Genomic DNA, 13,951 nt, shown 5'->3' with positions numbered 1-13,951 from the left:
GGGTTGGAGAGGCTGAGACACAATCTCTCCACAAACATCACCCCCAACAGGATGACATATAATTGAGAGTGAACACACAACACTCAGCTCTCCCTGAGGAGTGAAGGGTTTGGATCTAACTTGTAATGCCCCAAATTTTAAGACTTCCACCTGAGAGATAAGTCCTACAAATACCTAGTTCTGAAGGCCAACTGGGGCTTGTGTCCACAAGATCCACGAAACTATAGTAAAGAGTTCTTAACAGCTCACAAGGACTCTTGGTGGCTAGTCCCCGCCAGGGCTTAGCACGGAGGTATAGACTAACATGTAGTTTTTCCTTGAAAGAGGCCTACTTGGTCACCTTAAAAGCCATAGCCTGAGAGTCATGCTTCTAATCTAACACAGGTATTGGGGCCCTACAGTCTCCCCCAGAGATCAGGGAAGCCAGTAGGTACCATCTTTCTGCTTTCCCTCTATCTCCCTCCAGATCACTAATATCTCCCTGAAACACGTGTGTGTATATATCTGGCACTCCAGCTTTTACAGCTGCCACTCAGAGGTTTGTGCTCACAGGTTCAGCAGAATTGTGGTAAACAAAGAGAAAATCCTTGTCTAGTTGTCCCTCAGGAGCTTGGTGCAGAGGGAGATGACAGAGACATTTGCTTCCAGTCTTTCCCTGAAAGAGGTCTATTTGTATACTTTATAAGCTACTGCCTGAGGGATCTAATCAGCCCACATCTAGGTGCTGACTGGGATCCTCCCTTTAGGAACACTAATGGGTCTTGGCACTCCCTCAGTGACTGAGAGCCACTAAGAATAAAGCAGGCTGCTTGGACAATTGCAAAGGTTGAGAGACAAACAAAAGCTAAGTCTGGGATGAACAATAAGGTTCTTCTTCTAAACAAGGCCACTCCTTCAAAACTGGTGGAGGTGGCTGTTCTATCTAATGCACAGAAACTAACACAGACAGTAAAAGAAAATGAAGAAATAGAGGAATATGTTCCAAATAAAAGAGCAAGATAAAACCCCAGGAACAGATCTTAATGAAACAGAGATAAGCAATTTACCTAATAAAGAATTCAAATAAGGGTTATAAACAATATGAAGATTACTCAAAAAATTAAAAATAGAACTACCATATCATACAATTCCATTTCCTGATATTTAGTGAAAGGAAACAAAATCACTATTTTGAAAAGGTATCTGTACCTCCATGTTTATTTGAGCCATATTTACAATAGCCAAGACATGGAAGCAACTTAAGTGTCTATAAACAGATGGATAAAGAAAATGTGAATAAGATATTATTCTTCCATAGAAAAGAAAGAAATTCTATAAATTTTGACATCATGGACAAAGCTTGAGGCCCTTATGTAGTGAAGTCAGACAAAGAAAGACAAATACTATATGATCTCACATATATGTGGAATCTAAACAAACTGATCTAATAGAGAGAGAGAACAGATTGATCAAAAGGTGGCTCAAAAGGTGGTCAAAAGGTACAATTTTGCAGTTATAAGATAAACAAGTACTAGGGATGAAATATACATGATGACCATAGCTAACACTGATGTAGGATATATAATAACATGTTCTGCTGATGTAATACACAGCCTGGTAACTAAATTAGTAATACCATATTGCATATTTGAAAGTTGCTACAAGAGTTATCTTCAAAGTTCTAATAACAAGAAAAAGAAATTTGCACCTAAAACTAAGACAATGTTATATGTCAATTACATCTCAATAAAACTGGAAAAAAAAGAAAAGTTAATAAGATTGTTCAGGAATTATATGTAAAGTAAAAAGAAAGAAAATTAAGGACAGATGGAAAAGGAAAGTTCAGAAATTTTCAAAAAAAAAAAAAGTGATGTCATAGAAGTGAGAATAGGAGTAGTTTAAGAAAAGAGGGATAAATAAAATGCACAGAGAGGCTAACCATTATATTTACCATTTTAAAAATAGAGGTTTTCAAGGTAGGTATGAAGGCAAAATTTATTGCAATGAATCATTGAGGAAATGGAGAAAGAAATGTAAAGGTGTCTTTCAGTTTATTTGCTACAGGAGAGAATATAACTTTTAGAAAATGATATGGAGTGGGGGCACCTGGGTGGCTCAGTTGGTTAAGCGTCCAACTTTGGCTTGGGTCATGATCTCAGTCTTTGTGAGTTTGGAGCCCTGCATCAGGCTTTATGCTGAGAGCCTGGAGCCTGCTTCAGATACTGTGTCTCCCTCTCTCTTCCCATTCCCCACTCATGCTCTGTCTCTCTGTCACTTTCTCTCTCAAAAATAATTAAAATTCTTTAAAAAAAGAGAAAAGGATATGGAGCTATTTATTTTTGAGAGAAGATTAAAAATAAGCTTAGATTGTGGCAGACCAACTAAAATAGGAAATCATAAACTTGCAGTGGAACTAAACAATATGTAGCTGAATTGACCCAAGTTGCAGATTTGTAGGGCAGACACAGCAGAGAAATACTTTACCTCCTCTCTCTACCTTCTAACTTTCAAACCACTCTACACTACTGCCAGATATATCCTAAACTTTGCACTATTCTACTTCCCTCCTCAGAAAAGTTCAATGGCTACCCATCGTCTATAAAAAAAATCCAAACTCTGTAGCCTACCTCAGGACTTTTGTGATCTGGCCATACCTAGCACTCCTCATCACTTCCTTGCATACATCCTATATGCAAGTCATACATCGTTACCTTTTATTCGCCAAGCACTTCTCACACTGTTATCTACATATACTGCTTCTTATTCTTCGAGGGACAATAAGAATGCTCTCTGTACCACAGCCTCTGTTATAGATGCCCAAGTCTGAGTCTCTGTCTTCTCAGATTCCCTGTAATTATTAACTATGATATTTATTATTATCTACTTATAAAATAGTAATTTCTGTATTTCTTTTCCTCCTGATGAGAGAGAGAGAGAGTGAGAGAGAGAGCACTTTATTAATTTTTTACAATCCGCAGTTTCTAACAGAGTCCCATGGACATCCTATAGATTTAATAATGGCTGTTAACTGCTTAGAGAATTTGAAAACTTAAGGTAAGTTCTATAATAATATGAATTCTTAAAATTAAGAAGGATGCTACTTCATACTCAACTAACAATCAAGAATGTAATCTCAGACTAGCAATATATATTGAAATGACACAGAATATTTCTTATAAAATATATTGTGTGCTACAAATTAATGACAATGGTAAAAGCAATAAAGTTTTTTTTTAATAAAGGGATAAAACAAAATCTTACAGAATTGCTCCCCACGTCATGGCTCAAGAATTGATTTTGTAAAATGAAAATGTGAATATTTTGCCAGGGTCATAAAGGTACACCTTCTTTACTTAAATTTCATAGTAAATATTCACCCAATAAGAAAATAAATTCACATCAGAATTTATGCCAGCTTCTTAAGAAATCAATAAATGTAATGCAACTTCCTATATTTTTTGAACAATTATGATTGATATACTTCAAATAATATTTATCAAGTGCCTACTTTTTTCCAAGCCTTATACTAGATACATTCACAAATAATATTTACTATTCAGCACAATCTGGCAAGAAATTTCTGATTTGCCAAGTACTGAACAGGGAAGATCTGACGGAGTGAAGAATCTCCATGCCCATTGAGCTTGCCAATAACAATAGCCCTGAGAAGCTGGAAGATTTTGGTCACCAAAATAAGATTCTTTAAGATTCATTGCATTTACTCTGGCTACAAGGTGTACCGTGAATTTTGGAAAGATAAACAACAAAAGTTGAAGCAAAACAGTCCAATGTTTAAGAAGCTTAATTTTTAGCTATCCAGAAAATTTCATTAGCCAATACACCTTCCCTAGCATTCTATTTAATTAATTTCTTAATGCATATATGGCAATGTAGCCAAAGGCAACAAAGTATCATCTATTCAAGGGCCTAGGGGAATTATTTTGATAACAATTTCTTGTCATGATCATCAGCCTTGTTTATATGCAATTTATGCTTAAATTATTTGAGGCCATTTTAAAGAGGTTTTTAAAGAATTCTAAGCAATCTCTGTCCCTCAATTATAAAAATTATTTTCATAGCCATTCCAGAAAGGTTTTGCTAAACAAACTAGACCTTCACCCTCTCACGTCTAAATAATTGTTAATATCAATTAATGACCTATTTCTTTACCTGTTAGAACTGTTGCACATTTTACATAGCACTTTTTAATAGGGCATGCACTTTACTCAAGTACATCTCAGACACATATCTTCATTTTGCAGGTAATGCAAAGCAACCTGATAATCACTGAATAAGATTGATCACATTTCACATTTGATACAGATTTAATATATTACCTCTCTGTTGTGTTGAACGTGAATTTTATTAAACCAAAAAAGTACATATTTGGTTCTCCCATTGAGTGATACCACTGGGGGGAAGTTCTACTTGTGAAGATCTTTCACAAACCTTGTGTTCTTCAGGTATAGTATTAGACATGAATTGCTTAAAATTCTGATAGCTTATGGCAGCATGGACTACTTGCATTCATAAAAAACAATCTGAAACTTTTGTCTTTTACTGCAGTCTCTTGAGAAGTGCAGCTTTTTTTTTTTTTTTTTTTAACCTCCTCTTTGTGATTTGTAAACATGGGGGCTAAATCTTGTTAAGAGAAGTACTTGATAGGGCTGCTCCATGGTTTCCTGTGTCTCTGCAGGTTTTCCAGCAGAGGCACCAACACTTACTTCAGAACTAGCTTTTCAAGGATGTTTGCATGATGAAAAGATAATATCTCCCTCGAGGGGAAAAAGCAGGTTTGTTTACTGTGCATGATAATAATGATAAGGGCACCCTCCAGGGCAAAGATCAGACAGGCTTACTTCCTGTAATAAAAGATTTGGGTTCCTTAAACTTGAGGTCCCTCTCTGATAAGACAACCCAGGGCATGTGCCTCTGTCAGTTGGCCCTCTTCACATCATGCTTTGGGAATTGAGACTTGGAGAAATAGCACCAAAATGCTGATACCCTTGCAATGGCTATTTTTGTAACAAGGCTATTTTCTCTGAACCAAAAGCCTGCCTCAGCCGTCATCCATGAAATTATATCAGGCTAACTGGTTAGCTTACAGGCAGGTAACACAGGTTTCCCAGTTTGTATTAATGGTAAGAATTTCACAGACTGTTATCTGGGTAGTCACTTTCAGAAAACAGTATCATATTCAGGATGTCCATCTTCTTAACTTAATTAGCCAATCCAGTATTTTTACTTGATTTGCCAAGAAATTTTCCATTTCCTAGCACAAAACTCAGCTGAATGCTTGGATTTTTCTTACTTATTGATGATCTTTCCCTCTGTCATTTAGTGAAAAAATTGATCCAGTTTCCATCCCCACTAGTTCTTCAAACAAAGAAAACTTCTGGCATGATTTTCTACTTTGAAGTGAGTAAAATACCATTTTTCTCAAGATTTCTTTTTCCTTCTATAAATCACTAACATCTAATCCATTTACCATTTCTTCATTTATGTGATTTTGATCTAATCATATGACCGATCCTAATCTTACATGAACATTCTTGTATCTTCAGCTAATTATGCTAAATTAATAATCTGGTATTATTTCAAATTTTACCATTAACTTATTTTATCTCCTACCTAAATTCTCTCCTTCTTGATTGTAAATATATTTAGCATAATTAATTGCTTTAATTCTCAAGAGACTAATTTTTCATATGTATTTTCTGTAGAAAGCATCCAAGTAGCTATTGACATTTCCCCTATATTGGATTAAGTCCTTCATAGGGTGGGGCAGACAAGGGGTGGATATTATCTCACCTTAAAAATAGATTTCACATGAACATAATTGCACTGAATATCTAATTTTTCAAGTAATTTGTGAGTTTTTTCTAGGTTAATTTTTCCACCTCTAAATTCATCCCGAATCATCGACAAAAACCATGTATGAAGCACAAAAAAAGAAGTTAAGGAAATTCTCACAGAAAATCATTAAGTACTTAAAATGCCTAAGGAAATATTTGATTTCTTTTCAATTTAACCTTTTTATTTTTATTTTTAAGGGATAGTCTATCTTTTGCTTAAGTGACAAAATAGTTATATGATAAATTATGGTTAAAACAAAATTAAGTAGGTACTATTCTGTAGTGATGGTATGAGAGGGCATACATAACACAATAAAAATTACAGGAAAAGAATAAAAATAAACATTTGAGGAATCAAGTTATTATTTGGGAAATACAGTCTATTTCCTGAGACATGGACTTGGGGGACAGCTGGGCTTCAAGATCTCCCTGTCACTTGACCTCTCTCAAGTTCACTTTCCTCATCTGAAAGGTGAGCAAATTAATATTTAGGGAAAGTGAGGGCATAAGTTCTGAATATATTACTGAACACAGTTTCTGCTACTGAGTGTTCAATAAATAGTTACCATGTTTGATATAATTATTATTACCATGACATTAGCCAGATGTCCAGCTACACGTGCCAAAAAAAGGCAACATTTTAAGTAACACCAGAAAGGGTTAAAAATGCCATGCTGAGTATATTTGGTATGAATAGAAAATTAAAATAATCAAGCTTACTTATTGTACACAGACAAACTACAAAAAAATCAGGACACTTCAATTGGAAAAACTGAAGTTGGGAATTAATATGACAACTTATAATATCATGAAACGTACTTGTGAAAATTGTTCAAAATTCCACTCAGTTTCAGACTGCTAAAACTAATGAAAAGCCCTCACATATAAAGGCTATGACTTAATATGGCAAAGCTCATGTTCTCATAAGAAAAAGACAGCAAGTAAGGGAAATGCAGAAAAGCTTAGGACGGATGGAAGGAAGAGGTTTATACTTAAATGAGAGAGGCTTAACTTCCAGACTCTTCAAGAAGAAAGAGGAGAATCAAGTAAAGGAGATTAATTAAAAGGAAGAGAAAAGAGGAACAGAAAGGACTTCTGAATGGATATTTGTTCTCCATATTTTCATGACCTGTTGTTATGCTTCTCCTTGCTTAGTAGTCTCTCCCCATTACATGTTGTCACAGGTTTCAAATATAGTCAACTCTGCCCTTTTGTAGTAAAGGAATTTCTTGATATTCATCAGCTGTTGCCTCTGACCCTTTTCTAGAGAGAAAGCAGAAAATAGAGTGGTTTGCGCCTTTGTTCTTTGGAGATAGCTCACAATTAAATCCCATAGAATCCACATGCCAGATGTGGTCCCTGCGTTTCACTGCCTTGAAAGTTTCTGGCTTCTTGCTTACATTTTAACAATCTTCAAACCCTCAATGTTTATAATGCAGTATCCTCTGCTGTTTGGCATTTTTCTGTCAACTGCCATCATATCTTGTTTTATTTTTACTCTTTTGTTGAACCCCCCTGAAACTTTTGGGCATAATGTGCTTCCAGTGGGTTTGGGGAGAATATTCTGAGGGCCTGAGGATAAATAAATGCCACTGTGGTCCCCAAAGGTGCAAAGGGCTGCCAAACCCTCTCTAGAAACTCTAGGCTGCTTCTGTGGATTCCTGACAACATAGAATGCACACAGAGACACACCACTGTTGAAGAGGCTGTTTGGGAGGCTAAGTTTTTAAAATCTTCAAAATACATACAGCTGAATGGCTGGGTACCACGCTGTCAAGTGACCGTCATGTTTTTCTTTTGGCCTGAACACCCATGGTGACATCATCAAAGATTCCACACTTCATAGAGAAAGGTTCTTTATGACTTCATCAGGAGACTCAGCTTGCAAGACAACCTGTTTTCATGATTAGCCATAGTAATCTTAAACTTGAATGTTTAACACCTTGATGGGAAAGGTGTCTCATGGAATGTTTTCTCATCCTTTGAACACTCTTTATTTCAGAAGCTTTGCTTCTGCTGCAACCAAACATGTCACTTAGCGTTCTGAGTAGGAAAGAGAAAGAAAGAGTAATTCGCAGACTGTTGATACAGGCTCCTCCAGGGGAATTTGTAAATGCCTTTGATGATCTCTGTCTGCTTATCCGTGATGAAAAACTTATGCACCATCAAGGTGAGTGTGCAGGCCACCAACACTGCCAGAAATATTGTGTACCACTCTCTATCGATGGAAATCCAGTACTCTTGTCTCACCACAACGTAATGGGTGACTACCGATTTTTTGACTATCAAAGCAAACTTTCTTTCAAATTCGACCTGCTTCAAAACCAGTTAAAAGACATCCAAAGTCACGGTATCATTCGGAATGAGACAGAATACCTGAGAAATGTTGTTCTGTGTGCCTTAAAACTGTACGTGAGTGATCACTACCCAAAAGGAAATTGCAACGTGCTGAGAAAAACCGTGAAAAATAAGGAGTTCTTGATAGCGTGCATTGAGGACCACAGCTATGAAACAAGAGACTGCTGGAATGGCCTTTGGAAATCTAAATGGATTTTCCAAATCAATCCATTTCTAACCCAAGTAACAGGAAGAATTTTTGTGCAAGCTCACTTCTTCAAGGCTGTCAACCTTCATATTGAAATCTCCAAGGACCTGAAAGAAAGCTTGGAAATAGTCAACCAAGCTCAACTGGCTTTAAGTTTTGCGAGGCTTGTGGAAGAGCAAGAGAATATATTTCAAGTTGCAGTCTTAGAAGAATTACAGGAGTTATCGAACGAAGCCCTGAGAAAAATTCTACGAAGAGATCTTCCAGTGACCCGCACTCTTATTGACTGGCAAAGGATACTCTCTGACTTGAATTTGGTGATGTATCCTAAATTAGGTTATGTCATTTATTCAAGAAGTGTGTTATGCAACTGGATAATCTAAAGGATTGCTCCTGGTAATTGTCTCAGCCTGATTTAGTGGTATTTCCGGGAGGGGTGTTGGTATTTTCCTAAAGTTGAGAAGCCACTAGAGATGCCTATCACTTGACAAATGCAAGTTTAAATTAAGGAAAAGTGTAACAAATACTTTTACTCAGGGAATATTAACCAATAAGGCAAGAAAAGGGTGATGTAAGTGTGCTTCATGGTAGCAACCATCATAAAGCCAGAGATGCCTATTTGAACCTAAAACAGCTTGAAACAATGTGGCACCCAGAAGTATTACAAAGGTGGCCAGGGTTAAGGCTGTGTGTATTGTGTGTGTGTGTGTGTTTGGAAATGACCTTTGATTTTCTTAGTAACTAGAGAATGTATACAAAGAAAATTCACTCTGCAAGTGATAATTTACATAATTCCGTTCAGTCATACCCAACCCACACAGCGGATTTCAGTAAGTGACATAAGTATTGGATATTCCATGAAAACAACAGATATCAAAAATCTACCTCAGTTGAAGAACTAGAGGTAACCTTAGAGCCCCTGCCCTCCAAGAATTGGGATTATTCAAATCCCCAGGCTTTTCTTTTCTTTTTTAATGTTTATTTATTTTTTAAAGAGAGACAGACAGAGCATGAATGGGGGAGGGGCAGAGAGAGAGGGAAACACATAATCCGAGGCAGACTCCAGGATCTGTGCTGTCAGCACAGAGCCCAACGTGGGACTCAGACTCATGGACTAAGAGATCATGACCTGAGCTGAAGTCGGATGCTTAACCGACTGAGTTACCCAGGTGCCCCAAATCCCCAGGCTTTTCTGATAACTAAGATGGTCTTTGAAAAATCAACTGGAAAAGCTAGAAAACTTAGGAAAAAATCTACTGGAAAAGCCTGACCTCTCAAGCTTACATAGTTGAATTCTTGTGAAGTCATCACTGTAGGCATTTATAAGTGCTTACTTCATGCCAGGCCCTATGCTCAACGACTGGCACACAACTTTTCATGATTCACCTGGCACTATTAGTAATTCCATTTTATGAGAGAAGAATCTAAGATTTTGAGTTGTTTAATTCATCCTGGCACATAGTAAGTGACAGGTGTGTCTGGCTCTGCTCTTATCCTCTAGGGTATGACCACTCTCCCTGGAGGCCTGTTTCATTAAGAGCTGTAAACTCTAATGATTTAGGCAAGCATTTCATCCAAGGGACACTTTCATAGGATCCGGACCACAAATTACCTATTCAGTCACCCTATTACTATTCCCAGCAAGGTGACTGACCACTTGCTTATGGTCTCAAAGAATTCCAAATCTAAAGCTCTCTAATAAGATTGCAACAGAACAGTAGAGAGACCCCATCCCCTAATTCTGACTTACTGCTAGGCCAAATTCTCTGTATTTTGGATCCAAGCTGTTGAGAAAAGATCTCATTCTACATAAGAAGCATTGGAGCAGACAAGGTTAGAATTTCTAAATCTCAAACATTTCTACCTTAACTGGTGGTTCTTAGAGAATCTCAGGAGAATTACTTAGGGCATATCTTTAAAAATACAACTTCCCAGGGACGCCTGGGTGGCTCAGTCAGTTGAGCCTCCGACTTCGGCTCAGGTCATGATCTCACAGTTCCTGGGTTTGAGCACTGCGCTGGGCTCTGAGCTGACAGCTCAGTGCCTAGAGCCCGCTTCAGATTCTGTGTCTCCCTCTCTCTCTCTGCCCCTCCCCTGCTTACACTATGTCTCTCTCTCTCTCTCAAAAATAAATAAACATTTTTTTAAAAATTAAAAAAAAATACATCTTCCCAGTATCCATCCTCAGATTTGATTTACTAGGCTAAGAAATCTACATTTTAAACAATTTTCAGAGATGACTCTGTTGCAAGGGATCCCAGCACTACATTTTTTTTTAATTTTTTTTTTAACGTTTATTTATTTTTGAGACAGAGAGAGACAGAGCATGAACGGGGGAGGGTCAGAGAGAGGGAGACACAGAATCTGAAACAGGCTCCAGGCTCTGAGCTGTCAGCACAGAGCACGACTCGGGGCTCGAACTCACGGACTGTGAGATCATGACCTGAGCCGAAGTCAGACACTCAACCGACCAAGCCACCCAGGCGCCCCTACCCAGCACTACATTTTAAGAAATATTGGTCCAATCATAAATCCAAGCTTACGCTTTCTATTTACTCAATTAAAATCACTTCTTGTAAAACTATTTGCAAATGAAAGCCATGTCTACTACTTCATCAGATTTGCTATGCACAGACCAAGGACAGGCCTTAATCGGTTATGTTAAAAAGTTAAGAAAAGATGGGGTGCCTGGGTGGCTCAGTCGGTTAAGCGTCGGACTTCAGCTCAGGTCACGATCTCGCGGTCCCTGAGTTCGAGCCCCACGTCGGGCTCTGTGCTGACAGCTCAGAGCCTGGAGCCTGCTTCCGATTCTGTGTCTCCCTCTCTCTCTGCCCCTCCCCCGTTCATGCTCTGTCTCTCTCTGTCTCAAAAATAAATAAAATGTTAAAAAAAATAAATAATAAATAAAAAAAAAGTTAAGAAAAGCTTTTCTAAAGAAAAGCAGCCAAGACAATTGCTTCATTGCACTAAAACATACCCAACTGACAGATTATTTAACAAAAATTTGAATGGATATTATGGTTTTATATATGTAAGTGCTGATTTGCCAGAACATTCCATAATAGGACTTACTGGTTTATAGAACAATCACAGGAGCATTTAATTCCCACTGAAATGTGGGGTTTTTAAAATAATATTTATTGGTATTTCTGCATATAAAAAGTCACATGTACAAATCATAGAAAATGCTTCAGGTATAAAGCATTTTGGCCTATTTCCTCCCATCCAATTTTATGGAATTGTTTTACATATTAAGAATTACAACATATAAAAATTTTTATCCTGTTCTTTTTACATAGCCTTCTATATCATAAATATGGTCCCATGTCATTAAAATTCCTTGAGCACATAATTTTAATTATTTACATGATATTCATACAGTTCATGCACCTACTACAAGACAACTACTTCTCTATTCATACATAATTTAAATATTTGGCATTTTATTTCTGTTATTAATTGGGTTATAGTGAGTATCTCTATGCATAAAGCTTTGCCCACATGGTGGATTATTTCCCATAAGATAAAGTCCCTAAAATTGCATATTGAAAACATAAGAACATATTCATGATTTTAATATATATTGCCAAATTGCTTTCCAGAAACACTTAACAATTTATAATCCCATCAATAACATAAGAGAATGTCTAGCTCGCCACAGTAATCTTGGAAATATTAAATATCAAATGTTTTCTCTGATAGGCAACAAACTTTAAAAGAATATAAACAAAGAAAAAGGTGTTCACTAACTTATGCCATATTATACCAAAATCATTCCCACACTGATTTTATTTGGTAGTTATTTTCTTTGTTTGGATCTAGAATAGCCAGAAAAATCTACAACTAATCCTTTCTGTATCTTTATCATAGACACAAACACACACATACACACACACAACTACACTTAAACCTACTCTAGCAATATACATATATACACACATACCCAAGCATATACACACATATACAAAAAATGCTTCAGATCCTGAGGACTCATTGTACTGTTTTTTTTTTCAATGTATTATTTTTTATATTCCAGTGTTCTCTCCTCCCCATCCCATTCCCAACTGGAATGTAAGCTCCATCAGACTGGAACCTTGTCTATTTAAGGATCTAGTCCATTACTGTCTGTCATTTGATAGGTAATGAGTGAATGAGTGAACAAATGAATAAGGGTAACAAAGGTATGAAACATGCTAGGTTTAGTTGACCTTAAGATTTTGTAAACCATCAATACCTGCTGTCCTTTTAGGAACTATTTATTCCTTTGCAGATTCCCCCCAGCTGATGTTGTGACCCTTCATTTGATTGCATTCTGAAGCTGCAATTGGCTACCTACTGCTCTGATGAAAAACTTTTGCTCTTTTCCCACTCCAAATGGACAGAGATTTCTTCTCCAACAAGTTTAAGAAAATCAAGTTCTTTAAAAGTCATATTTTTCTTTCAATTTTACATAATCCTCTGTCAAAGATTTCTGTACCCTTCCTCTTGGCGGGGCTGGTCCAGAGGGCTAGCCCAATGGCTATATCATATTCTACTCAAGCAGAGATTCAGGAGGAGCATAGATCCTTTAACCCACCCACTAGACCGAGTCCCTGATGTTCTGAGGACATGCCCTAGCCTCAGGATTGCCTTGAGGCTAAAGCAGGCTTCAGCTTCCCTTTTCTGTTGGAATTTTGATCACAGTATACAAACCCCAACTACTCCTTTCTACTTATCAATAAGGTCTCCAATAATCAAATAGAGTTCCTACTAGACTCTGCATATTTATGAAGTTCACATAACTGATTACATTTTAGTAAATCAATATGAAAAGTACTTTCAGGTCACAGTCACTCAACCAGTTGTTTATTTATCTCACCTTCTCCTCAATCTCCTCACCAGGACACATCTCTTAGATTCTCACCCTTTTGCTTGAATAATTTCAGGAGCTTCTTAGTATATGGTACTATTGTTAAAGAATGGGTTCTCTGTCTACTGCTTCCTATATTCTAGTGAAATCTATCTCAATTCCACATCAGTCACTAGTCTCTCCTGATTAGCAGTCAATTTAGTCTTTTCTATTGATTGACCCCAATAGCCTTCTTCATGATGTGTTTCAAATTTTTCTACTCTACTTAAGCTCTGCTTCCTCATCAGTCCCTCATTTAGTAAATGACGCAGTCTCTTTACCAAGAAGACATATGCTTTCAAAAAGAGCTTCTACAGCTTCTTCTCTCTACACTTAAAAATATCTTTATTTTCTCTCCTGCCAAATAGTCTCCAAAGAAGCGTGTGTTCCTTTTTAAGACTAACTCTTCCTCCTGTTCACTTTATCCTAAGTCCTTGATATTTTGTCATCCACGCTCTTGATTGTTCAGTTACCCTTTTTGGTTCTTAGTTCCTCACTAGCCCCATCCATCTTGGCTCCTCTCCTCCACCAGCAAGTGTATACAGTTCCAATTAGACTAAAAAATTTTCCCTATAAATGTCTCAGGTCCTTTCATCATGAAACTTTTCAAAGGATTATCCTATTCTTGCTTTTTCTTCTGTATCCTTACCACTTATTATTTTCTTAAAGGAATGGATTTAATTA

General features: G+C 37.0%; 2 protein-coding genes across 12 annotated transcripts in view; one reads left to right on the top strand and one right to left on the bottom strand.

Moving 5' to 3' along the window:
* The window catches only part of PLCZ1 (phospholipase C zeta 1), a 154,458-nt gene extending 146,774 nt beyond the window's left edge, over positions 1-7,684 (bottom strand). For 5 of the 11 annotated variants that reach the window (XM_058743532.1, XM_058743533.1, XM_058743530.1 and 2 more), the window contains exons 1-3: positions 7,583-7,683; positions 6,942-7,097; positions 5,791-5,914 (exon numbers count right to left, since the gene is read on the bottom strand). In XM_058743532.1, coding sequence (XP_058599515.1) covers positions 5,791-5,914; positions 6,942-6,952 — 135 coding nt within the window. In that variant the 5' untranslated portion in view covers positions 6,953-7,097; positions 7,583-7,683. Of the gene's footprint in view, positions 1-2,690; positions 2,828-5,790; positions 5,915-6,941; positions 7,098-7,582 lie in introns of those variants that run through there. The other 6 variants (XM_058743539.1, XM_058743540.1, XR_009265877.1 and 3 more) reach the window with 5 other exon arrangements.
* Positions 7,685-7,728: 44 nt separating this feature from the next.
* The window catches only part of CAPZA3 (capping actin protein of muscle Z-line subunit alpha 3), a 39,180-nt gene continuing 32,957 nt past the window's right edge, over positions 7,729-13,951 (top strand). Inside the window, exon 1 of the mRNA XM_058743542.1 lies at positions 7,729-8,775. Coding sequence (XP_058599525.1) covers positions 7,863-8,762 — 900 coding nt within the window. The 5' untranslated portion in view covers positions 7,729-7,862 and the 3' untranslated portion in view covers positions 8,763-8,775. The remainder of the gene's footprint in view (positions 8,776-13,951) is intronic.

The sequence above is a fragment of the Neofelis nebulosa genome, chromosome 8 (assembly GCF_028018385.1).
Source record: "Neofelis nebulosa isolate mNeoNeb1 chromosome 8, mNeoNeb1.pri, whole genome shotgun sequence".
NCBI lineage: Eukaryota > Metazoa > Chordata > Mammalia > Carnivora > Felidae > Neofelis > Neofelis nebulosa.
Note: the sequence above shows the minus strand (reverse complement) of the source record. Positions and strands in the feature narration are given on the sequence as shown.